The 25,126-nt window shown below is 35.1% G+C and overlaps 2 protein-coding genes across 3 annotated transcripts in view; one reads left to right on the top strand and one right to left on the bottom strand.

Annotated features, from left to right (window-relative positions):
• Positions 1 to 466: 466 nt before the first annotated feature.
• On the top strand, positions 467 to 2,592 carry LOC117314644. 2 transcript variants are annotated; one of them, XM_033868723.1, is made up of 3 exons: positions 467 to 569; positions 1,107 to 1,255; positions 2,142 to 2,592. In XM_033868723.1, exons 2-3 carry the CDS (start codon positions 1,159 to 1,161, stop codon positions 2,561 to 2,563), a joined length of 519 nt encoding a protein of 172 aa, XP_033724614.1. In that variant the 5' UTR covers positions 467 to 569; positions 1,107 to 1,158; the 3' UTR covers positions 2,564 to 2,592. The 2 variants fall into 2 exon arrangements, with proteins under 2 accessions (XP_033724614.1, XP_033724615.1); XM_033868724.1 differs by lacking the exon at positions 467 to 569 and having other exon boundaries at positions 1,104 to 1,255.
• Positions 2,593 to 9,890: 7,298 nt separating this feature from the next.
• The window catches only part of LOC117314639 (receptor-transporting protein 3-like), a 32,838-nt gene continuing 17,602 nt past the window's right edge, over positions 9,891 to 25,126 (bottom strand). Inside the window, exons 2-4 of the mRNA XM_033868718.1 lie at positions 22,993 to 23,137; positions 13,419 to 13,589; positions 9,891 to 12,973 (exon numbers count right to left, since the gene is read on the bottom strand). Of these exons, the coding sequence (XP_033724609.1) occupies positions 12,809 to 12,973; positions 13,419 to 13,589; positions 22,993 to 23,137 (481 nt within the window). The 3' untranslated portion in view covers positions 9,891 to 12,808. The remainder of the gene's footprint in view (positions 12,974 to 13,418; positions 13,590 to 22,992; positions 23,138 to 25,126) is intronic.

The raw sequence follows: 25,126 nt of genomic DNA, 5'->3' as shown, positions 1-25,126 counted from the left end.
AGCGGAATTGTTTCTATTTAAACAGAACCGTTTTGACACTCACGATCTACACTTTGATTGAACTAACAGGTCTGACATGCATTGAAGGATCAGTTACATACATTGTAAAGACACATTTAACACAGAACATCCTCTGATGAAACGTCCGTCAGTTATACTGTCCGTGTCACTGGCCCTGTCACTACCACCAGCCTTGTTAAACAATATCTCCATTAAAGGCCGCTAGAAATTGACAGGAAACACCAGGTGAAAATGATGTTCGAACTTTGATCCAGGTGTGTTCGTGTTGGTTAGCTTACCAATAACCCTTTTAACTAAACCTAACGATACACTATACCTTCTTGTCTATTTTGTTTTAGTTATTTTTTTAGTAAAATTGCCAACCAATCAATTTGTACATTACATTACTTAACAAAAATAACGAAGACAAATCCTGTATGAACATTTTGATAAACTACATAGGGTTTTGATCGACAGTGGCTTTCTCATTAGCATGGCCGATACCACTAGAACAGTTTCCAGAGGAGATAGACGTAATAGGGATTAGGGCTTTGAATAACAGTGGAAAGGTAAGTATGATCACAATTCTGAGTTTATGACTCTTTGTTTCGAGTTTTATTTGATTAAATAAAATAATTTTGCTATCTCTGTGACTATTTTTAAGTTCAGTCTACCTAATCTACTGGTAGATACGAATATATTTCATTTTTACATGAAAATGCACTCAAAACTTTTACTTTCTAAATAGAAATAATTTTCTCGGATATCAGTTTTTGGTGTTAGTGTAAATGTTTGATCAAATAAGTCATATTCATTGAACTCTGACACTTGGCTTTCGTTGAGATCGGTTCAACCTTAAAAACACAGGCAATCCAAAGCATGGTCGAGACAAAGGAAAAAAAACAATGGTATCAGAAGTATATTTCCTTGTCCCATTATAGGTAAAAGGTACATGATGTTAAAACGCAAGAATCACTCCACCACTATATGAAAACTATTGCAGCGAGTTTATGCATCATAAAACAATGTAGGTCTACCACATGCATGCTTCCCATATTGCGGTGAGTTTATATGACAGTAACGCTTGCTATTTTCTGATATTGGAGGTATTCTGAAGGATTGGCCCGTCAAAAAGTCACCGAGGAAATAATTTACGAAATGGACTCTTGTTCCCGTCTGATTTTGTATGTTTGCTTCCTCCTTGTATCGTCAGTAAACAGACTGGACGCCCTCAGATATGGACCCAAAACAACAGGTAACTATTGTCAATTTACTTTTATTGTGTGTCTTTTGTTTGTGTTTTATGTTATTATTTTATTGTTTTAGTTTTAGATCATAATGAATTGATGTGGTACCTCACGTTATTTGTTCATTTAATACCTATTATCTGAGTCAATTGTTCTTACAAGTAATGTTTCAATTTTAGACTGATATCAAAGCAAGATTCTTCATGATTTTTGGGACAGTATATATCTGGGACGTGTTGTGTCTAACTATCATCACGGGTAATCATGACTGCTAGGACGGTATATATCTGTTTGTCGTACACTGGGACGTGTTGTGTCTAACTATCATCACGGATAATCATGATTGCTAGGACGGTATATATCTGTATGTCGTACATTCTGATGCTCTGCCATATTTTATTTTATTTCTAGATATGAACACTTTAGGACATTTTGTCTCTAATTTTATTGATATTGAAATGCAGTCCTTCAAGGATGGAACACAATGGCTTGAATAGATACATGATGAAGCATTGACATGATATGCTGTGTATTTTTTAATTATTAATAAAGTTATGCGAACAGTGGAAGCGACATTACGACAAACTAGAAGATCTTTACATCGTAGACATTAATATCGGACAAGTATTGAATTATCGATATTTTCAGAGCATTGATTAATCGACTGAAATAATGTTTTGTTTTATTGTTGCGATTCTTGGCGGACAGAAAATAAATCTTCGAGACAAGGGCCATAAAAACTCATACTGAAATGAAAACAAAACTAAGGGAATATTACACTAGTAACATACATCTATATTCAATATTATTATTATAAGGACGAATTCACTGGATAGCAGGTTAACTATGAGATGATGTACTTTGATAGATTCTGTCTTTTTTTTATATACAAAGTTGGTGGATCCGATCCAAATGGGCTTACAACCGGTACGAGACAAGGTTTCGCCTTTGGGGGATTTGGAGTGGACGCCTTATGTGCTCTGTGTATACGAATGAATAACTATCAATGCTATTTGAGATACTGTTCCGGCGGAAGCGGATCCTTTAGAAATACCGGACGAGGATCCGGAGGTTTAGCTCAGGTTGTGCCTTGGAATCCTACCTGTGCCATGTGTGTGACAGACTCTTGTAGAAGACTGTGGTGTGCAAGCGGGGTCGGCCGTATAGGTATACCTACAGGAACAGTCAATGGACTGGGTGGTGGTCTTGGACCAGGGACTGGTTATACAGGTTACGGTGCGTATAGTGTGGCAAATAGATACGCATTGTCTATACCAACATATCCGAAATCTGGTAATTATGGTAAAAGTTATTAAATGAGAAATTAAAATGAAATCTAAATGATGCTGGTCATCCGTTATTTGTTAAGCTCACCAGGAAATCGCTACTGACTAGTAAGTGACTTTGTAACTTTGGGGTTTTTTCTGTCAGACTACCTGCCATTATGCTTAATGTTGAATTGTGAAACAGAAGAAACTTTGGTAAAATGTGTTTGAACGTTAGGCCTTCGACAACAGGACTAACATAAGTTCGAAAAAAATTCTTTTTTTTTAATCAGCGTTTGCTAAATGTAACAAAAATATGATATTACAATATGATTCCATTAATGCATAAAAAGTTCATAACCATATTAACGAAAACAATGTGTTATTAATGAATGAAAATAAACTCCAGTGATCTTTCAAAATTAATTGTCTATGGAAATATCAGGCTCCATCAAAAGAATAAACGACGATCTTCATCTCACACAAGGAACTGTCCCCCGTCACAATAAGACACATTTGGGCAAAAGGGGACTCGAGATGTTCGACTCCTACGCAGATAATTACCAGTATTTCGATGACAATAATAATGAATAAATTTGACAGTCCGCCAACAAGTAAAGACAAAGCTAACAGACAAACTTTCGTAAATGACCGAAGGAGAATTACTCCCGCACACATACACACAAACAAAATGTCTGGGTGTGATTGCTAACAACAGTCGATATACGGGTTGCGGCGGAGAACAATAACATTGTTATTATAATGGTGGCCATGAACTTTTTACTAATTGTCAATGATTAGCTCGATTGTTAAACAAAGAAAAAAAAACCAATCAATAAAATACATGTAGATTAAAAAAATGGAATAACAAACCATTAAAACATTAAGTTGTTTTTTTTTTTTTTAAGTGTCCCGTTGAAACGTAACGATTAACACGTAAGCATGGTGATGATGATAAAAATTATGTTTTATTTAAATGTCATACTTAAATATACTTATTTTGATTTGCGGACCCCATTTCTTTTCTAACTGTCTTTTACACTGCAGTCCTATTTCCGCTCGTAAGAACAAATCTAACAAAGTTCAATGTAGGGTTCGTCCACGACACCACAGCTAAATATCACTAGCCACAACCTTGACTAGTCTGACCCGACTAAATCAATAATAAAGGCAGCAATGTATATCATTCATGTTTAAAGTTTTAGACGAATCGAAACCTTATTACAATGTATTCTAAAAACTAGCAACAATGTAAGCAACACAAAGCGAAATCAGATAAAATATAGCGAGAGTTATCCTCCTTTCAGCGACATGTTTTAAAAAAATTTGAATGGAAGGGACACAACTTTGCTAAACCCAAAATGCACATTAGTATATGTTATGTATTCACGGTAATAGGAGAACTCTAAGATGTTTCAATAACGAGACATCTTTTGCAAAAGTTTATAGACAACATTTTTCAACCTGCATTATTGTCGTAATTTTTAATAATTACCGTATTTTTTCTTGTCACATTTTAATCTATTTGAGCAGTGACACTTATTGAATTTATTGAATTACCGGTTTATTACACCTCCCCTTATTACCCCATTTCGGCCATTTTCACCTTTATTTTTGGCAATTTTCTTGGTATCAACATTTTAGACACTTAGCGTCACTGATGAGTTTTAGAAGAACAAAAAAGCAGTATGATTTCCAAACCATCACTGACGAGACCTAGAAGGATGACATAGCTGTACGATGTCCCAACCATCACTGACGAGACCTAGAAGGATGACATAGCTGTACGATGTCCCAACCATCACTGACGAGACCTAGAAGGATGACATAGCTGTACGATGTCCCAACCATCACTGACGAGACCTAGAAGGATGACATAGCTGTACGATGTCCCAACCATCACTGACGAGACCTAGAAGGATGACATAGCTGTACGATGTCCCAACCATCACTGATGAGACCTAGAAGGACGACACAGCTCTACGATGTCCCTAATATCACTGACGAGACCTAGAAGAACGACATACAAATGTAGCTATACGATGTCCCTTACAATACTGACGAGTCTCGGGAGGTCAAAACAGCTTTACGGTTCAGTTTGAATCAATTTGGTTCTGCTGTATCTACCTCTCAATGTTTTTGGAAAGTGCTAATATCTTTGTGTTTGGTACAATCCCTTTAAAAGTTAAGAATTCGTTGTGTTATATAGTGAGTATTAAATCTGGCCAATGGACCTCACTTCATGTTTACAAATTACCTCTGCAAATTACCTCAGAAGAGGATGGTCACCTGCATAACTTGTCAATCACGCATTTCCGCTTTTTCTTTATCTGTGATTCTGAAGAAAGCAACATGAGCTGTTGTCGAGATTGACCCCAATATATCTTATGCGTTATTGTCTGCGTTTTCTCTGTGTAATTATGTGACCAAATAGAGCACCATCTTTCCTTAACAGCAGTACGACATTTTGCAGAGTTGACATTTTAAAACATTGTGAGGAATATGAGCCTGAAGAACCGACATTCAAACATCACTTTCTTGATGTGTTTTTTTTCTACATACAAAGGTAGCCGTCAAATATCATCCTTCCATTCTAATTAAACTAAAATAAACAAGCACTTATATCAAGTTAACCTGTTCTGATGTCATTAAATTATGAATATGTACAGCAAACACTTATACTATCATATATTCTGTATAGTCAAAGGAAAAGTATTTTAAGGGGCGTTGCTAATAGCAAATCAAGTTAAAACAGTGATATTTTAAAATCCTATAAATTCCTACTATGGTGCAATATCACAGAAGTAACATGATGAACTTTTAGTATGTATCATGGCAAACCCATGGGACCTGCTGTTGACATGTAATTTTTAAAGCTGTTTGTAAATTTCAAGAGAACATGAGAAAAATGCATTTTTCAGGGGGACATAAACGGGTTATTTGTTCCGCTTATATTGCACAAAATAACCATGTAGTTTTGTTCACAAGAGTCTAAAGCACAAAATAGGAGCATTGGTTACAACCAGATTTGACTTTATAATATGTATAAACACCATTTTTATTTTGACCTTGAAATGCTAATAGCGGTTGTGAATGATATCACTCACATATGGCATATACAAAATGTACAGAGGTATTTAAAACACCACAGATACTCCTATTAGACACTATAAAGAACTCTAGAACGACAAGAAGACTGCTTTGAGAAAAAGAAAGGTCGACCGTTGAGATTTGAGTAAAATATGCATATTTCTGAAAAAGGCCCAAAACTCAACAGTTCAACAATTTGTCTTAAAAGGTCCTTCTTACTATGTAGGAGTATTTTTATTGATTGGAGCGCCTCCCTTTACGCCATATTTGTGTGATGTTATTCACAGCAAACAAAATAAGTGTCTATACCTACATAGTCAAATCTGTTCAAACAAATGATCCTACCCTGAGCTAAAGACTATTGTGAGCTTAACAGCTTGGCTATTTTCAGGTTTGATTATTTGTGTGACTTAGAATGATTCCATGCTACATCTTAGCACAATGTCCTCTATAGACAAAACTGTTAGCATTTACATCAAATTGTCCAAACAAACATTTTGGTATATCACATGACTATTTGTGTGTATTTTAAAATATATTTTTTCATGTTTGAAATTCAACATTATTCTTCTATATAGATGACCCTTAACTGAACTGAAAGTTTGTACAAACGGAAAGCGGACACTCAGTATCTTTGTCATCCATATTGTTTCTTCATTCTATTTTTTATTTCGATATCTATTGTATGGTATTTACCTTTGTCATTCGTATTGTTTCTCTATCGTTCATAATGACAATTGTCTTTTTATTCATAATTTATCTTCAATAACAATCTTTACACTATCAATAACAAATTATACACTGAGAGCAACGATGGATATGATTGTCTTCATCTCAAATTGATTTCAGGAAACAATTAAAGAGCATGGACACACTGAAGACCACTGCTAATTTCTATCATTAGGTATAGAGTTCTTATTGGTGTCACAGTCTGTTTACATTAGTGTACATAGCTGCCTGGTTTAAAGATCAAAAGTTATTTTCTTGTAACTAACGTGAATTATCAATTATATATATATAGTAAAAAAACAAATGACCAACACATTCGTTCAGCGCTATCAAAACTGCAACAAAATCATAAGCGAATATCGAGGAATAAGCAATTGGATAATTATATCGTTACGAAAGTAGTGTTTTAACTATTTTTTTTTTTTCATGAGAAAATAATGCTTTAGGACAAAACGAGGACAAACTATATATGGAAGGTGCATGTTAGAAACCATATTACCAGGGAAATAAGACCATGTGTTTCGGAAGGTTTAGCGTCGTGCGTTGTATTGACAACACTCATCCTACCATTCTACATCAAATCCAGGAAATGTTAGGTTCTCAAAATGAGGGTCTGGTTAGAGGCAATGAAGCTGCTGTCGAACAATCAGTCACCAAGGACGTCCGATTCTATATAGCTTAAATGATAGGACGTAATATGATAATAATTCCTACCGTCAAAGATCCTCAATGTCTGCCATGAATGACCAATCATGTAATACTACCACCGTTTTGTATGAACTTTCCTGTTTGATTTGTGATGTGGTCGCGAATGTAAGAGAAACTGAAAGAGCTATGACGTAGCTAAAGAACACCTAATTGAGATTTTAATTGACGAAGCAAACTGGAAACACGTCATTGCAAGGTAATGACTCTTGTATGCACCATATGAAGTTACGTGTACTGGAGAAAGTCAAGGAAGATTTAAAAGAAGCCATACTTACAACTGAGGACTGATACATTAAGCTTTCCTAATAGGGATTTCTCTTTCGTCCATACATTTGTATTAGTCGTTACATTTCAGATTTCACAACACATCTAGCGTTGTGGCATGTTATAAAATCTTATCTGCCTCAATTTTAGGAGAGGGTTGGTGACACGTTACTGGTTCTGTATTTAGGTCAGCGTTGGTGACACGTTACTGGTACTGTATTTAGGTCAGCGTTGGTGACACGTTACTGGTACTGTATTTAGGTCAGCGTTGGTGACACGTTTACTGGTTCTGTGTTTAGGTCAGCGTTGGTGACACGTTAGTGGTTCTGTATTTAGGTCAGCGTTGGTGACACGTTAGTGGTTCTGTATTTAGGTCAGCGTTGGTGACACGTTAGTGGTTCTGTATTTAGGTCAGCGTTGGTGACACGTTAGTGGTTCTGTATTTAGGTCAGCGTTGGTGACTTACGTTTTATGGTTCTGTGTTTAGGTCAGCGTTGGTGACACGTAACTGGTTCCGTATTTAGGTCAGCGTTGGTGACACGTTACTGGTTCTGTATTTAGGTCAGCGTTGGTGACACGTTAGTGGCTCTGTATTTAGGTCAGCGTTGGTGACACGTTACTGGTTCTGTATTTAGGTCAGCGTTGGTGACTTACGTTTTATGGTTCTGTGTTTAGGTCAGCGTTGGTGACACGTAACTGGTTCCGTATTTAGGTCAGCGTTGGTGACACGTTACTGGTTCTGTATTTAGGTCAGCGTTGGTGACACGTTAGTGGCTCTGTATTTAGGTCAGCGTTGGTGACACGTTACTGGTTCTGTGTTTAGGTCAGCGTTGGTGACACGTTACTGGTTCTGTATTTAGGTCAGCGTTGGTGACACGTTAGTGGCTCTGTATTTAGGTCAGCGTTGGTGACACGTTACTGGTTCTGTGTTTAGGTCAGCGTTGGTGACACGTTACTGGTTCTGTATTTAGGTCAGCGTTGGTGACACGTTACTGATTCTGTATTTAGGTCAGCGTTGGTGACACGTTAGTGGTTCTGTATTGAGGTCAGCGTTGGTGACACGCTACTGGTTCTGTCTTTAGGTCAGCGTTGGTGCCATGTTTTATGGTTCTGTATTTAGGTCAGAGTTGGTGACACGTTTTATGGTTCTGTATTTAGGTCAGCGTTGGTGACACGTTAGTGGTTCTGTATTTAGGTCAGCGTTGGTGACACGTTTTATGGTTCTGTATTTAGGTCAGCGTTGGTGACACGTTACTGGTTCTGTATTTAGGTCAGCGTTGGTGACACGTTTTATGGCTCTGTATTTAGGTCAGCGTTGGCGACACGTTACTGGTTCTGTATTTAGGTCAGCATTGGTGACACGTTACTGGTTCTGTATTTAGGTCAGCGTTGGTGACACGTTAGTGGTTCTGTATTTAGGTCAGCGTTGGTGACACGTTTTATGGCTCTGTATTTAGGTCAGCGTTGGTGACATGTTGTCCGGCTCAGTCTTAAGGCCAGCGTTGATGATACGTTGTTCGGCTCAGTCTTTAGGCCAGCGTAAATGCAGTCTCTTCATGTTATAGATAATTACCCACAACCAACAGGTTTCGGTCGAGTAAGGCACTCTTCAGCCCTAAACCTTCCAATGTGACCAGACCTTCATAAATAGTGCTGTTGTGTTATGGTACGATAGCTTCATGATATGGTCACGTCGTCTTATAATGATGCCATCGGTATTATGACGTCATCGATACATACATCGTCTCCTTTGATCAATACCTCAATTTTGGAAGGTCGAAAGAGCTGTTTAATGCAGGTTAATCAATTTGGGCCTAAATACGTCTCTTACTCCAATTGTTTGGAAGATATTCTAATCTTGTGTTTCTTTTGAACAATTCCCAAAGAATTAACTTTTCTTTTTTGTTGTTTACTGATTTTTAAACTGTGAAGAAAAAAAAATAGAATAAAATCAATCAAAAGATAAAAGAAAAAAATCCTATATTTTCATTTTGACAGCTTTTTGTATTTTTGATTCATTGAAAAACTGAATAATTGATATTCTTTGGACGTGAAACGCACTGACGGAACAGCCCGACAATTGATGGAATACCCAAACAGCTGATTTTATTTTGGCGGGAAAGGTTGTCAACTACAAGAAGTAAAAAGAATATATTTCCACAATAACAAATAACAGGATCTTCTTGTCATTGCCGTGAGAAATTTTAAATTCAATATTTAACAGACTCTTTTGATTTCCATCATCGATTATGAAGAAAAAATCACCAAAGTAGAAATTAGAAAAAAAAACATGTGAATGCGGAATCTCGAATCGAGGCGGACAGGCCGGATTACAATTTACCGAAGTGAAAACATTTATTTCGTTGGTAAGATCAACTACAGAACACACACAGGGAATGTAAATATTGATTACTTATATGTGACATATTGTAAGGTTAACTGACAACAGATTTCCTTAATGTTTTAGGTATGCATCAAATGTAAAATTGGAGATTTAAAACCAAATCCAATAGATATCGTGTTTTCACTTGCCATTCTGTGTTGCAATTGCGCTCTATCGGGACAATATACAAACATAAAACATGAATGCTTGAAAGATTTTTATTTAATTGAAATAGACAATATAAAAATTAATATTGCAAACGAACAATCAAGAAACATTAAATTATGTAATAGCGGTAAAACTTCTCAAATCACATCAACATAAACTACTGATGAGTTTAAATTATGTCAAATATCAGCCCTTTAACTTTGGAGAACATAGATCTAAAATAGTATATACCAGGAAATTAGCTCGTGACGAATGCCACATAGAATTTAACATACAGCTCCCCCAATGCGATGTATGTATATTTTATGTTATGTTAACAATTTTTCTATCTTGTTACAGCCAAACCTCGTTATCCCGTAGACTGATAGCGTCAAGGTCCTTCTTAACTCGAAGTAAAACCAGTTTCGAAATTAAAAGTTTTGTGTGAATCATACACCGATATCTTGATATATCTACCCAAACGGCAGCATCCATCGCACTACATGTATTAAAAGTAGCACATTGTGGCTTTCTCATAATAATACTTCAACATGCTCAGATATCTAACATTTAGCTCGCTGTCAGTTCATTGTTTACTATGAGACACTTTTTCGTATTATTTCACAGAGAAATAAATCTCTTGATTCTTCTGTACATATATCATCGTCAAATGGTATAAACATTAACACCAAGCTCAGCTGATGAGTTAGTTTTCACGGTGGAAAATAAAAATTATATATGATTTTTGATTAAAGAAGTTGATAATCTATATGAAAATAGCTCATTGTAAACACAGACGTCTAATGGAACAAGTTGATATTAACAAACTTAAAACAATGCCTGGTCACACAAAAACGAACATAAATGAAGGTGAGCAAACAGAAAAATGTTAACAATCAAACAATAACACTGGGTCTTGTTATCGATTCATTACTGAAGATTTACGTATTTTAGCGGTAGTCTTATTTCAGTGGGTTTTTTTGCGCTGGAACAATTGCGCGTGATTAGGTTTGCGTTAATTACACTTTCTATATACTGTTTATTTCGAAAATAATTTAGGAGCGTCAATCAATGAATGCGCTAATCTGGTAAAATTTGGAAATGCGTCAAAATTCCAGTACGCTTAAAGTAACATAGAAATAGCTTTATTTTAATTTACATATCAATGTGACCTAAAATAGCTTTATCTAAATTTACATATATTTGATATGTCGCATAAATCAGTTTTAGTAATTTAGAATGAGAAACAAGTTAAAAACGTTCTTGGAATGGTTTTGATACAAGACCCTGTGGTCCATTTCAATATGATCTAGCTGAAATGAGGCTTTGGCAGTAGGTTTATTTTTAATAAGACCTAAACTGCAATACAAAAACAAACATTAAAGGTAATACACACATTTATATAACGTAAACTATAATACAATAAGTTATGTACAATTAAGGCACATCAAGTATCAAACAGAATCATATCTGTTTGTAAACATGTCGTCGTATGACTTTTAAACGTCAGGAAAAATAAGTAAAACTTGTTTTTAGAGAAAATCAGTAGCAATAATATAAAGAAATATCCATCGTGTCTGTTTTGGTGAATTTTAGTAGTTTTGATCCTTTAACTATTTATGTTTAAATGTTTATCCATTAAGAGGATTTTTATATATGTATATATAAAACAATCACACAAATACTCAAATAACAAATACTTATAAGAAACTTTAGAACAAGATTTCCCTATATCGTGACCTGCGTTAACTTCCTTTATATTCGGTTTGATAAGAAAACTGTAAGTAAGGATATATACTTTATAATGGGACTTAAAATAAAAATACTGTTTTAATCACGTTACGATTGTACTAACACTGGAGAGTGTTTGTGTAGCAATGGCGTAAACCTGATCATAATACTACTACGGAATTTTGATACTGATTCTGATATATAACCATTTATCGCGATCGAATCCAACAATTTGCAAATAAATTGATTTGATTACATTCTGATATTTAGTCAGTTGAGACAAGGGTACACATATATTAATTACTGTAAAGTTGTAATATTTCATGGGGCTAATTATAGCTCGCGGATATCAAATTTCGAGCCACATTCCCCTTATTTATTCTGCATTAGATACAATTATATATATATATATATGTAAATATTCGTTGGGTGATTATTTTCATGACCGCAAATATTGCAAAATTAAACCCACCGCGAGTAATCTGAAAGATATAGACATTTTCAAATGGTTTGATAAAATATGTTTATGCTAAAATATGATTGATATATTATGAAATATGTATATCTATATTTACGAAACATGACAATAATAGCTAAAATTGTATCATAAAGGTTCGTTATGTACAACATAAATGCACAATTTAATAAAAGAACACATCTATGCATATTTATATTCAAATGCTGGTGAAATAATCAGCCTGATAATACTTTACAGTTTACAAACGCAGTTTAACACTGTATTGAGCTTAGATCGTCAGTTTAAGACAATGCTATTTTGTTTGGACAAAACGTTTGATTTATTGTATGCAGATCTAATAAAAAGACTCAGAGAAATACAATATGATGATTCAATCATGCCCTTCTATACAATGAACACAATTTATAAAATTTTAAATAATTCTAAACTAAACATATGAATCGAGACTGTTCAACAGTCCCCTATGCATATGTTACATATTTGTAGAATTCAAAACATTCAATAAAATATTATATATATTACATACAAACATGATTTTAAAATAAAATAATGAGCACACACTTGCTACTTAAACAGCACATTTTTAAATGACGTATTATGTCATTGCATTTAGAACGAATGTTTGACAATGAGACATAGTCTCTTTGCTAGATTCATCACTTCCTCGATTCCCTTCTCGTTTCACGTCCCTGGCATGGTCTATTGTCAGGGTAAATCGGAGTTACTGCCCTTGATATGTATATAGACATTACAGATGGCGCTGCCTTCACGAGAACGACCATTCCTCCCGACATAAACCCTCCTTGCAGGCTTGGCACAGTTCCGCATTGTGTTGGTTTCTTGGTTTCCCTGCTCTTCGGTCTATCCGAAGTGGTGGACGTATAAATCCATAGTATATCTGTCCAACCCGGTTATATACATTTCCGAGTACCTAAAAGCGACAAAAATATTTTTATAATGAAAAGAAATCCATTATGGAAACAAATTCAAAAATGTATCTAAGTGAACAAATCTATATATAATCACTCATGGCTGTTTATAAACAAATTATATCACACAATGTCAATAAATACTTAACGTTAATGTATTTTGATGAATGTGTTACTTTAATTAATCGTCAGTGTTGTTAGACTAAGGAATTGAAGGGTTACCAAACACTCGTTATGACGTTATTTTGTTTTATAATTAACCTACTTCACTTGATATCGGTCTTATTTTTAACATCCCGTGAGTACAGGGTAAGCAATAATTTGATAAATGTTTTGTTGTTTATAGTTTCCTTTCAAGAATTAAAAAATGCCCAAACGAAAAAAATACTAAATACATTAAGTTATGTTCCGTATTTATCTCACCGGATCGTTTTATTACTGAATTACCTTGACAACTTCCTCCGGATACCACATGGCGTGCTCATACGTTCCATTTTTACACCTCTGGCATTGCTGACCGTACAACTTAAACATGACGTAACCCGTGTTTGTAACGTAGTTTAACTGGAACCAAAATATAACACGTCCCTTCATCGAGGTCCATCCATGTCCACAACTCTACAAGCAAAAAGACAATGGGATATAAATATATCAAATGTGACACTTGGCTATTGTCTTCAGCAATTATATTACTCTTACTCTTCCCTTACTCTGCTGGGACTTTTACATGAAAAACGGGATAAAATGGATAAAGGCTAACTATCAGCAAACGATACATAGAAACCATAAAAAGGTGAAAGGAGAAATGGCTATAGATTCCGAAATGGTCAACGGCTGCCCGCCATGTATATCTAGCTTAATCAGGGTAATGCTATGTTCCGACACACTGAGAACCGTGGCGATAACCACAAGGTATATAAATAAAATATCTTTTATATGAGAGGTCAAAGCTATTCTATCCTGACGCCCGGAATCGAGTGATTTATTGCAGATCTGCCAATTCAGGAAGTTGATACACGGACTTAAATGTGCTCTTTACAAACACATTTGTGCATTTGAATTAGACTCACTGTCTTTGATATTTGTAAAATGCTTCTTACATGTAATGTGGAACTTTGGGTCATATCTGATCAAATTTAACATATTTAAACATTCGCGTTTGTATGTGGATTATGTTTTGTATTTTTGTTTATTGAAACTGTATCATTATGTAAGCATGTTCATCTATTAGTGTATAAAATATGGAGTACACCGAAAATAAAACCAGGATACATGTATTTTGTTATGGAAAATTATATTATGCTATATAAACAATTCCCCCGATAAAAATTGCAAATATATTGGTTATATTCCCACCACATGGCACGTCTACAGGTGTTGTAAACATTTCAAGTGTATCATAAATCACGTGATTCAGCCAAATCAAGTGCAGGAATAAGGTGAGACATAGCGTTCTAACGCGTTCAAACATTCAAGGGTAAAACCGCTATAAGAATGTGCACTTACGCCAAATTATTAAACGATTTCGTTCCTTTGTTTCTTAATACGCTTGTCATCGTTGACATTCCCGTTCTCGATCCACCTAACATCACGTGACAGGGCACCATGTGCTCCTTGTAGGACATGTAACTAAACCATTGTTTACACAAGTTATCCTGCCCCTGACCTAGGCTATCTCATGTGCCCCTTCTGTCTTAAATCCATAAGATTTACATTTTTTTTTATACTTTCAAAATTTGTCACCTGTCATGAATTTTACCAAACATTGTAATATGTTTTCCTAGTTGTTCGAATGAACAAATTATCTGCAGCAGGTATTTTAACATTTTAAAAAAATCCCCAGGTGTCATTTTGTATCTGTTTCTTGGTAAAGTAAATTTGACCTACATGGACAGGTATATGCATGTTGAAAGGCCAGCTTAAAACGTATCTGTACAACGTTGTATCAATATGCCCTTTAACACTTTGCATTTCACGTGCACTGTCGTGTTTCATTGTTTGATGTATATAGAATAGGCGAGGATATGTTACAACATATGTTAAATGAATCAGATTAAATCACTACATGACGATGTTTATAGATCTTCCCGTGATGGCCGGGTTGATAGTGTACCGGTACATGCATAATAACTTAACTTATTTGTAGTTAATGAAACGATAAAAGTTTAATCTGTATGATAATTAACTTGGAAATGTGCAGTCACATGCCAGTGCAATTATGATATCATAATACATTAATGTTTAATAAATTCATTTTTTCATGTAGTAATTATAACTGTAGTCGTTATAACTGAACTCGTGACGTGACAACTGTAGTCACACGTGACTCGATGCTTTCGAGGTAATAAATGTCTCTGTGTTAAAGATACAGATGACTCTATATTTCATTACAACACATTAACCATTATGGCCGATTTGTGTAGGTATATTTCATTAGAACACATTAACGATGATGGCAATTAACCATGATGGCCGATTTGTGTAGGTATATTTCATTAGAACACATTAACCATGATGGCCGATTTGTGTAGGTATATTTCATTAGAACACATGTACCATGATGGCAATTAACCATGATGGCCGATTTGTGTAGATATATTTCATTAGAACACATTAACCAAGATGGCCAATTTGTGTAGGTATATTTCATTAGAACACATTAACCATTATGGCCGATTTGTGTAGGTATATTTCATTAGAACACATGTACCATGATGGCAATTAACCATGATGGCCGATTTGTGTAGATATATTTCATTAGAACACATTAACGATGATGGCAATTAACCATGATGGCCGATTTGTGTAGATATATTTCATTAGAACACATTAACCATGATGGCCAATTTGTGTAGGTATATTTCATTAGAACACATGTACCATGATGGCAATTAACCATGATGGCCGATTTGTGTAGGTATATTTCATTAGAACACATTAACCAAGATGGCCAATTTGTGTAGGTATATTTCATTAGAACACATTAACCATTATGGCCGATTTGTGTAGGTATATTTCATTAGAACACATTAACCATGATGGCCGATTTGTGTAGGTATATTTCATTAGAACACATTAACCATGATGGCCGATTTGTGTAGGTATATTTCATTAGAACACATTAACCATGATGGCCGATTTGTGTAGGTATATTTCATTAGAACACATTAACCATGATGGCCGATTTGTGTAGGTATATTTCATTAGAACACATTAACCATGATGGCCGATTTGTGTAGGTATATTTCATTAGAACACATGTACCATGATGGCAATTAACCATGATGGCGATTTGGGTATATTTCTGGACCTATCCGGAGTATCCATCGTTAATAAACACGAGTTCAAAACTAGCAGAGATAAGTGAGGGTACAAATTGACTGTAGGTTATTCAGGAACACGGCGATAAGTAATTAATGAGAAAAACAAAACAAAAACACCGCTGACCCAACATGTACAATCTCCTGATTCACAATGGAGGTATCCTATCTCTCATTTATGAAGCTAACACAAAAACAAAACCATTGTAGGAGGCACGAAGCTTTCGGTATCTGCAATTGAGATTAGTCGTAAATCTGCCTTAGATTGTCACATATCTTTTTTTTTTACGATCAAGTTACTTCGAACATGGTTTTAGGTTGTAAATACGGAGCCAAATCTCATCACGAAAAAAACCCATCTTACGTGTAGGTGACTTCAGAACCATAAACATCAGTCGCGTAATAACACGACAGTTCGATCGGCGATATCGAGTTACCAGTTATAACATGTTAGATGTAAGTTGTAACACGACAAACCAATTAAAACATAGTCACATAACAACATTTAATTAACACGGAGAATACCGGTATTAATGTGATGAAGAGATATGTCAAAAACAAGTTATCTTATAAAGCTACAAAAACCGTCCAAAACCGTTTACATTAAAACTAACAATTTGTCAATTGAATTGATTGATCTCCGACCGCCACCTCAAATTATTGCCTAGTACTAGGTGATGTGAAAGTATTAAGATATATTTCAACTCGATTTACGGTTTGTCTAAGTGTTTTATGTAAAACAGTAGTACATTTGTATTAAGTGTGTCCAGGGTAATACAACTAGCTTAAGAATGCAACGTCCCTAACAACAAAACAACTCTTAAATAACAATATTTCTATATTAATTACTTAGATATGATACAGTACAGAAATGTTTTACTTTAGGTGGTTGTGTTGTACATACACACTAATAGAGGATATTGTATAAAGAGTATGTATTTTTGTGGAGCGATATACATATTATTTGTTTATAATGTTCCATCAGTATCTTCTTACTGCTGATATAACTCTATATACTGTCATATTTGCTGATTAAAGAATGCCATAATTATTACCAGAATATGTGTTTGATGCTAATAAACGACAACCCGCTTTGATTGAAACACTAACAAAATTAAATGTGACAAAATGCAAAAATGTTTGAACCCAAATGAACTGTCTTGCAAAATATGAAATATACATGTATATGTAAAAAATAGTCCAGTTTTGAGGAGGAGGAGGAGGAGGAGGAGACATTGATGAACAGTCCCTGCGATATTCCACCTTTTCTCTTAGAAACTTAATACTTCAGTATACATGTATCGGCTAATAAAAGCGACGTTACAAATGACGACGTCATATTTTTATTATATGATGATGCTGATAAGCCAATGAAAATAAATGATTGCTACAAGGAAGATCAAATTCTGGATCGAAAAAAATATTTCACCTTATTTGAATTTGAATTTCAGCTGATTTGAAAAAATGATCTCATGATGAGTTTATTGTCTGATTTAGTAATACCGGGTAGTGTCATGTAATACGACTCTAAACCACATGTCATCGTATCACAAACAAGAAAAGCCTAACAACACAGAATACCCGTGTGTTCCATACACTAGGATGTAACCGTGCTAAATGACGACGCTACCAGGTGAGGTTCGAGTACATCCCCGACAAATTCCTCCGTGTACCACTCCACTGGCACGTCGTGTCTGTCAGTCCACACACGTCCTTCTCCGTAATATGGTAACATTTAAAATAGCTACTACACTCAGAATGTTTCAAATGGTGAATTCTCATTTAGAAGTGTGATTTTTCAATTAATAAAGCCTGTATCAGATTTACCAAAGTATGACTATAAATACATCATTTGTACTTTTGTCTGCAACCGAGGCCAACAAAACGTCGCCTCGCGTAAAAGATTCTTTGTGTCATAGCCCTGACAACGCCACTATATAGCAGATTTTTGATGTTTTGTCATATGTATTTTTTTCTTAAATTGTCGGTAATATTATTTATCTACATGGCATTTTGTCTTCCTTTATACACTGACAGATTACACTTCCTAAATAGGTCGTTGTCTTTTTGGGGGAAAAATTTGAGTTATTTACGCGAAGCAGACGAGCGTCCTAGACACATATGATATATGAACTAGCCGCTGGACACAATATATAGACCATAGGTCCAACCATTTCCTGTTACATGTTAGTCTTAATGATATAATTTGTAAGGTTTTAATTCATTGTGTCTATTATGTATGTTCATATATGTAATTACAAGTATATATTATGTGAATGTGTGAGATAATTGGTAGTTATATTGACGTTACACATATCTACGTGTAATAGACGTCTTAATGTATCTGTTCTCCCTAATTGTTCTAAATTTAGATACTTAATTGACGATGCATAATAAAAGAATGATGAAAAAATATTCATTTCAAATCCCCAGGTGTAATAATTGTTTTAAGGATGGATAAATTATACTTGTACAGTTTTTTTTTACTTAATTATGAAGTTCACAGGTACTGTAAAAGAACATGTTTTAGCGGTAATTTATTTTAGCAATAACCGCGCTAGAAGCATTCCGCTTAATTATGATTGCGCAAATTGCATTCCATGTTCCAAAAGCAAGTAATATTGGTACTTAAATTCACCTGCGCTGTTCTGTTAAAATTTGATATCAGGCAAAAATTTGAGTTCGCCAAATTGAGTAAATTTACAGTAATTTACTTGTATGTATATGTATTCTTTATGTAATACATCCTTGAAAACATCTTATCCTGATAAGCTGTTGATCCCAGATCTGATTTCCCTTCTAGATTTCCAGTTATCTTGGCTCCTAACAACATTGGCGAATTCTACCTATACAATCGAAAGTTGTTATCACCAATTCAATGGCCCAAGATAAAAACAAAATTCCTAGATTATTCGAGGTAAACGAGTAAAATTTACATAGAATTTTTACCTTGGGAACTGAATGTTGACTTCGATTTAAGTAGGGTATTAAAGTTTATTCGAGTTATCAGAGTTCGGGATAATTCAGCACATTTAAAGATGGTTTTCATTTGTGTGTCCTTTGTACAATGATTAGATATAGAGATAAGCAGTGTATTATTTCGTCAATATATCTAGTATTTCACCTTATTGATTTATGTTAGACATGTGTTTATCTAAAAAACACAAAACTGAGTAAAATTTGGTTGCTTTTTTTAAAAATCAATCAATTGTACAGGGTAAACTTTCTACTCTACTTCGATAAAACCTAGTACAAATAGTCCCCAATTCAGTTTAAACTAGATATTCCTGTCTATTCAATGTGCAACCATGCATATCTTTGAGGTGATATGTCTGACCCTGGTTTTACCATCTACATTAAAGTAGATAGCTATCACAATAGTTGTGTTTTACTCAGTATGTCATGAGAAATTTACGTTATCAAGTTGATGATGAAATATCACGAATAGACAAAGGAATAGAAATGTAATCTCTGCTAATCACGGCCATGCTCCTCACTAACATTAATTACAGTGGGTTTTGTTTTTTGTTTTTTGTTTTTTAATCACACTTTGGCGGATTTGTCATATCACGACTATTATATTTCAGTGCAGATTATGACAACAAACTGTTTAAGACTGTCGCGGAAAAAAGTAATTTATAGAGTTTTGAGTTATTTCATAACATCTTTTTATACTGACTGTTGAGTTCATGGAGTGGTCTTAGTATTAACGCATTTTAATACATATTGAGAAGCTAGTTTGTTTGTTTGTTTGTTTTTGTTTAACGTCCTATTAACAGCCAGGGTCATTTAAGGACGTGCCAGGTTTGAGTAGCTAGTACAGTACAGCAAAAAAACGAGTAAAACTGTGTCATCCAGCATTGTCTGCCTTGTAGGATTCGTTGTTAGGTATATAAATAGAAAGACATGTCTCCCATAAAACAACACACGTTCTTGGTGTGACATCAGATGTACTCTTCACATGATATGACATTTAATAACTGCTAACTCTAACGAAGCGTGTACAGTGGAGCATAAGCACTATTCCAATAACCAATTAGCACATTTAAAGAGTTCGGCTCACTGAAGTTGTACCCGGTTGGCTGTTTACATTTGAGATATGTCATGCATTAACCAGTAAAGGGGTTAAACGGTTATTAAAGATGCACGATTTGATATATTGAGTCATACGTGATATTGGGATGTCAGAGGTAAGTTATTCTTGAAGGATTTCTCATTGCTATGTCAAAGAAAAAAAGAGAGCTTTAAGTTTTAATATGCACTATTAATCACTATAGATCCATTACGTTGTTTACTAATCTATCAATCAAAAACGCATATCATTGTGTAGAAACTGACACGTTGTCTACGAGTTTTTCTCTTCGGTAGATAATAGTGTTAAGGCTAAAAGTCACGTTAACGCAGACATTATACTGTTGATAAAAGGAATATTGGATTAGATGACGATTGAAATGCCTGTACATTAGTACATATCTGTGTCACCTTCGATTACAAGTGATGATGTTTCGAACATCGACCACTATGTATTCTTAAATAGGAAAACTCGGGAGAGGTCCTGAAGTGGACAGTAGTATATTGTAGATTTCCAGCTGTATTGTCATTTACAGGTAACATTCTCTCAGTATATCACCCAACATATCACTTTATAGCAAAAACCGAATGTCTTGCCACCACCCGATTTCAAACTGAATTTGAAGAAGTGAATAGATTTTGCACTTTCCCATGACCATTTTCACTCCTGAATCGAAAACATCAACATTTGAGTAAAAAATGATGCATGGTATTAGGAAACAAACATAATTTTAAGTAATGTAAATGGTAAAGTAACTTTACTTTCACGTTTAAGTACCCTCCTAGCAGAGCCTAAACACTTGTTTGACTTGTTTGATGTTGTAACTATTAACATGTACATCATGTCTCCAGTCCGTAATACAGCAAGTACTGGCGTGGACTAAAGGTTTAAGAGACCGAATTTGATCATCATCATCTAACTGTTCGATGGTTCTGTGATGTGTATAATATGAGTGTCTCATTGACATTTATCAACACATAACCCTGGTCGTAGCGAGGCCGTTTATGGCCGTACAAACGAAGTGTCATTATTTGGATGACAATCTATATTAATTAGATCAGATATTTAGGACGGGTAACGATGTTACGAAAACCTGACATAAGATTCTGTGTGCATGGACTCGACTTTAACATACACGGCATGGTACGGTATCGTGTATCTTTGTGATAAGAATACGTGATGTACCCGTTTCGTGTTACCATGTAAACAAAACTGTAGCTACGCCAGTCGATCCGTCCCTACCCGTCCAAAGGTCACAAGTCATGGTCATGCGTTGTGCTTGCTCACTGTATCGCAAAATATGTGTTCATTGTCATAAAAGGAACATTCATCAGAAGCGGGGAATGCCGAATATAAAAATCAAGCGAAACTAAACACAACATTCCAAACACAACTCCAGATATCTATAGTTTGCATGAAATAAAAAAAGATATTTTTTATTTAATGAATTGTCAATATCTTTAGAGCATTCTGTTTGGGATGACATGTGATGCTTATCAGATAACAAAAACTTGGCGATGTACTTGCTTAAAAACAATGAACGACTTGCCAATCTAATATTGCCCGTCTTATAGTGATAATTTCTGGTAAGATATTAAAACTATGGTATTTTTTTCTAAACAAACGACCTAAATTTAATATCTGCGTGGTGTCATTGGATTCAAATTCATCATACTAAGGCACTTTTAACAAACTTATAAATATGAAATATACTTAACACAATTAAAACAAAATAAAAAAGGCGTAACTTAACAGATCTCTTTGTAACTAGATGTTATCATTGTACACTCGGGTTTAGTGCTTTAGAAAGTGCGCAATCTTTTGTAATCGAAAATAATAAATAGCATGCTCTTTTAGGTCCTTAAACTATGTCACTAGTTTGTTCAGTGTCAAGGTCCTTGAGTTTGTGTTATCTAACATTGATATGTTTACCCTTTTCATTCATATTTACTGTCATTATCTAGGACGATGTGTCGTTTTCCTACAGAACATCAAAACAGGTTGTCCATCTCACCCCACATTTGTAGATCAACATTGAATATTCGGTTAAATAAGTAAAAAAAAAACGTTACTATTTCAGCGTCATTTTTTGTTTGTTTGTTAACATACATTGAACAGACGTCCAAAATAGTTCATATTACCATTAAGCTGACAATGCAAAAAAAAAGAACAGGTTGATATAACTAAGAAGTAGCGACTGTCCTCTGGAATCTTGACTGTTCTCAGCATGCATTGTCAGCTTAGTCTATGCTTAACCATATTAAATCACTCTTGATTATTAACTTTAACGTAGAAGATAGTACAGAGATGATACTGAGAGATCTATAAAGGAGTTATGACGGGGATAATATTCATATGACTCGTTATGTAAACTGTTAGGAACATAAATAGTCAAAATAGGTGATGACATTGTGATTGAAAGAGTCTGTATTGTATGCATATGTGAATGGTTTCGAAACGTTTGTTATAATCATATTTTTATATTGTGTTGATAGGATGTTTAACAACACAAAACCCACCCGTACCTGTTTATAGGACTTTAAATGATACCAAACTTATCCTTTCCTGATGATAGGACGTTAAGCAATACCAAACTCGTCCTTTCCTGATGATAGGACGTTATCCTTACCTGACATGAGAATCGGACTTTAGCACTATCTTTGAATGTCCTCCATCTGTCGTTTGGCGGGTTGAACGTGGGAACAAGGTACCACATGTGGGGAAAGTACTGGCTGAAGAGACGATCGAATTCTCCATGCCAGACCAATTCCATCCTGAAATGAATTATATTATTTTTACAGTTTCTATTTCAATGCTAATTAATTTCAAACCTTTAAATTGAAATAAATCTACATGTTTCATTTATGTAATATCATACTTCCAAAATGTTTAACATTCAATTTGAAACGACTCTGACCACATATGTTAATATGGTGTTGTATTACGTTGTGGTATTGATGATTTGCTGATATATTTTTTTATATATTCATTTTTTGTGATATGACAACAGCCTGATATAAACTTGTTCTTCGATCGGGATTTATTTTTGACTGAAATACTAGTATATCGGAATCATTGAACACACATATAAATATTGACATGCCTGTTTAAACCGCTATCATTAGACCAGAACACTATGGCAATACAGATATAAATAGCATGATAAGCTTAAATGTCTAAAGGAGATCACTCAACAAATGTAAGTGTTGAATATCGCGAGGGCCGTCACATAGCATTACAAACATAACTCCGACATTATTTAAAAAAAATGATACAATGAATAGAAACGTGTGGTAACCACTGACGGTTTTCACCAAAATGAAAACTCGCAGTAAAATATGACGATTTTTACAGTCAGATTGCTAGATTTGTAAATCGGTTGATTCATGTGTACAGCGTCATGATTTTGAGATGAGCACTTTGTATAGCGTCATTTAATTGAGATGAGCACTATGTTTAGGGACATTTAATGGTGTGTGATTAGTGTCATTTGATGGAGTCGAGGTGTGTATAGCGTCATTTAATGGAGTTGAAGTTTGTGTTTAGTGTCATTTAATGGGGTTGAGGTGTGTAAAGCGAGCGTCATTTTATGGAGATGAGGTGTGTATAGCGTCATTTAATGGAGATGAGGTGTGTAAAGCGTCATTTAATAGAGTTGAGGTGTGTAAAGCGTCATTTAAAGGAGTTGAGGTGTGTGTTTAGTGTCATTCAATAGCGGTCATCAGTACTTACACTATCTTTACAAGACATGCACACGTTTAATATTATATATTTGCATATTACCGTTCCATACATATATGTATTTATGAGAGCATGTGTCATATAAATCACCACTGAAAACATTATTAAAACACGTGATATGACAACTGTACAGGCTCCAACCCAATAGTCAACATATCATCGGTGATCTATTACACGATGTCCTAGCCGGTATAGCTCAGTGTAGTTTCGGCTTTGGTGTGCGATTCGAGAGGAGTTTACAAAAGACAAAGATATTTCCTGTAGCACCTTTCAATAGAAATTGCTGGTTAGATGAAGTAGAGCTAAAACGATATAAACTGTTTTATACAGGAGCTCTGTCCTTCTGGACTCTAGGTTAGTGAACTAAAGGACTAAAGTATTGATACCTAAATTTAAACTGTTTTATACAGGAGCTCTGCCCTTCTAGGGACTCTAGATAACAACAACAACAACAACAACAACAACAACAACTACTACTACTACTACTACTACTACCACTACCACTACCACGACCACGACAGACATACCACACGAAACTAGACTACTCTCTACCTACGGACGACTCTGTACTACACCACCACCACCACCACCACGACGAATACGACAAGACTGACGACCACCACCACCACGATACTTGACTACGACTAGACTTACGAACTACGACGACAACCACACCACCACCAACCACCACACTACTACTACTACTAATACGACTACCACCACCATACTACTACGAGGACGAAGACCACCACCACCACCACGACACACACCACCACCCACACACGACGACTACTACACCACCACCACCCCACGACGAACGACGACACGCCACCACCACCACCACCACTACTACTACCACCACAAACCACCACCACAACAACACTACTACTACCCCTACACTACCTACTACCTACTCTACTACTACGACACTACTACACTCACCACCACTACACTACACTACTACCACTCACCACCACACACCACTACTACTACTCTACACTACACCACTACACACTACCACT

Source organism: Pecten maximus, chromosome 16, assembly GCF_902652985.1.
Source record: "Pecten maximus chromosome 16, xPecMax1.1, whole genome shotgun sequence".
In the NCBI taxonomy this organism is placed as follows: domain Eukaryota; kingdom Metazoa; phylum Mollusca; class Bivalvia; order Pectinida; family Pectinidae; genus Pecten; species Pecten maximus.
This window is presented reverse-complemented; position numbering and strand designations above follow the sequence as displayed.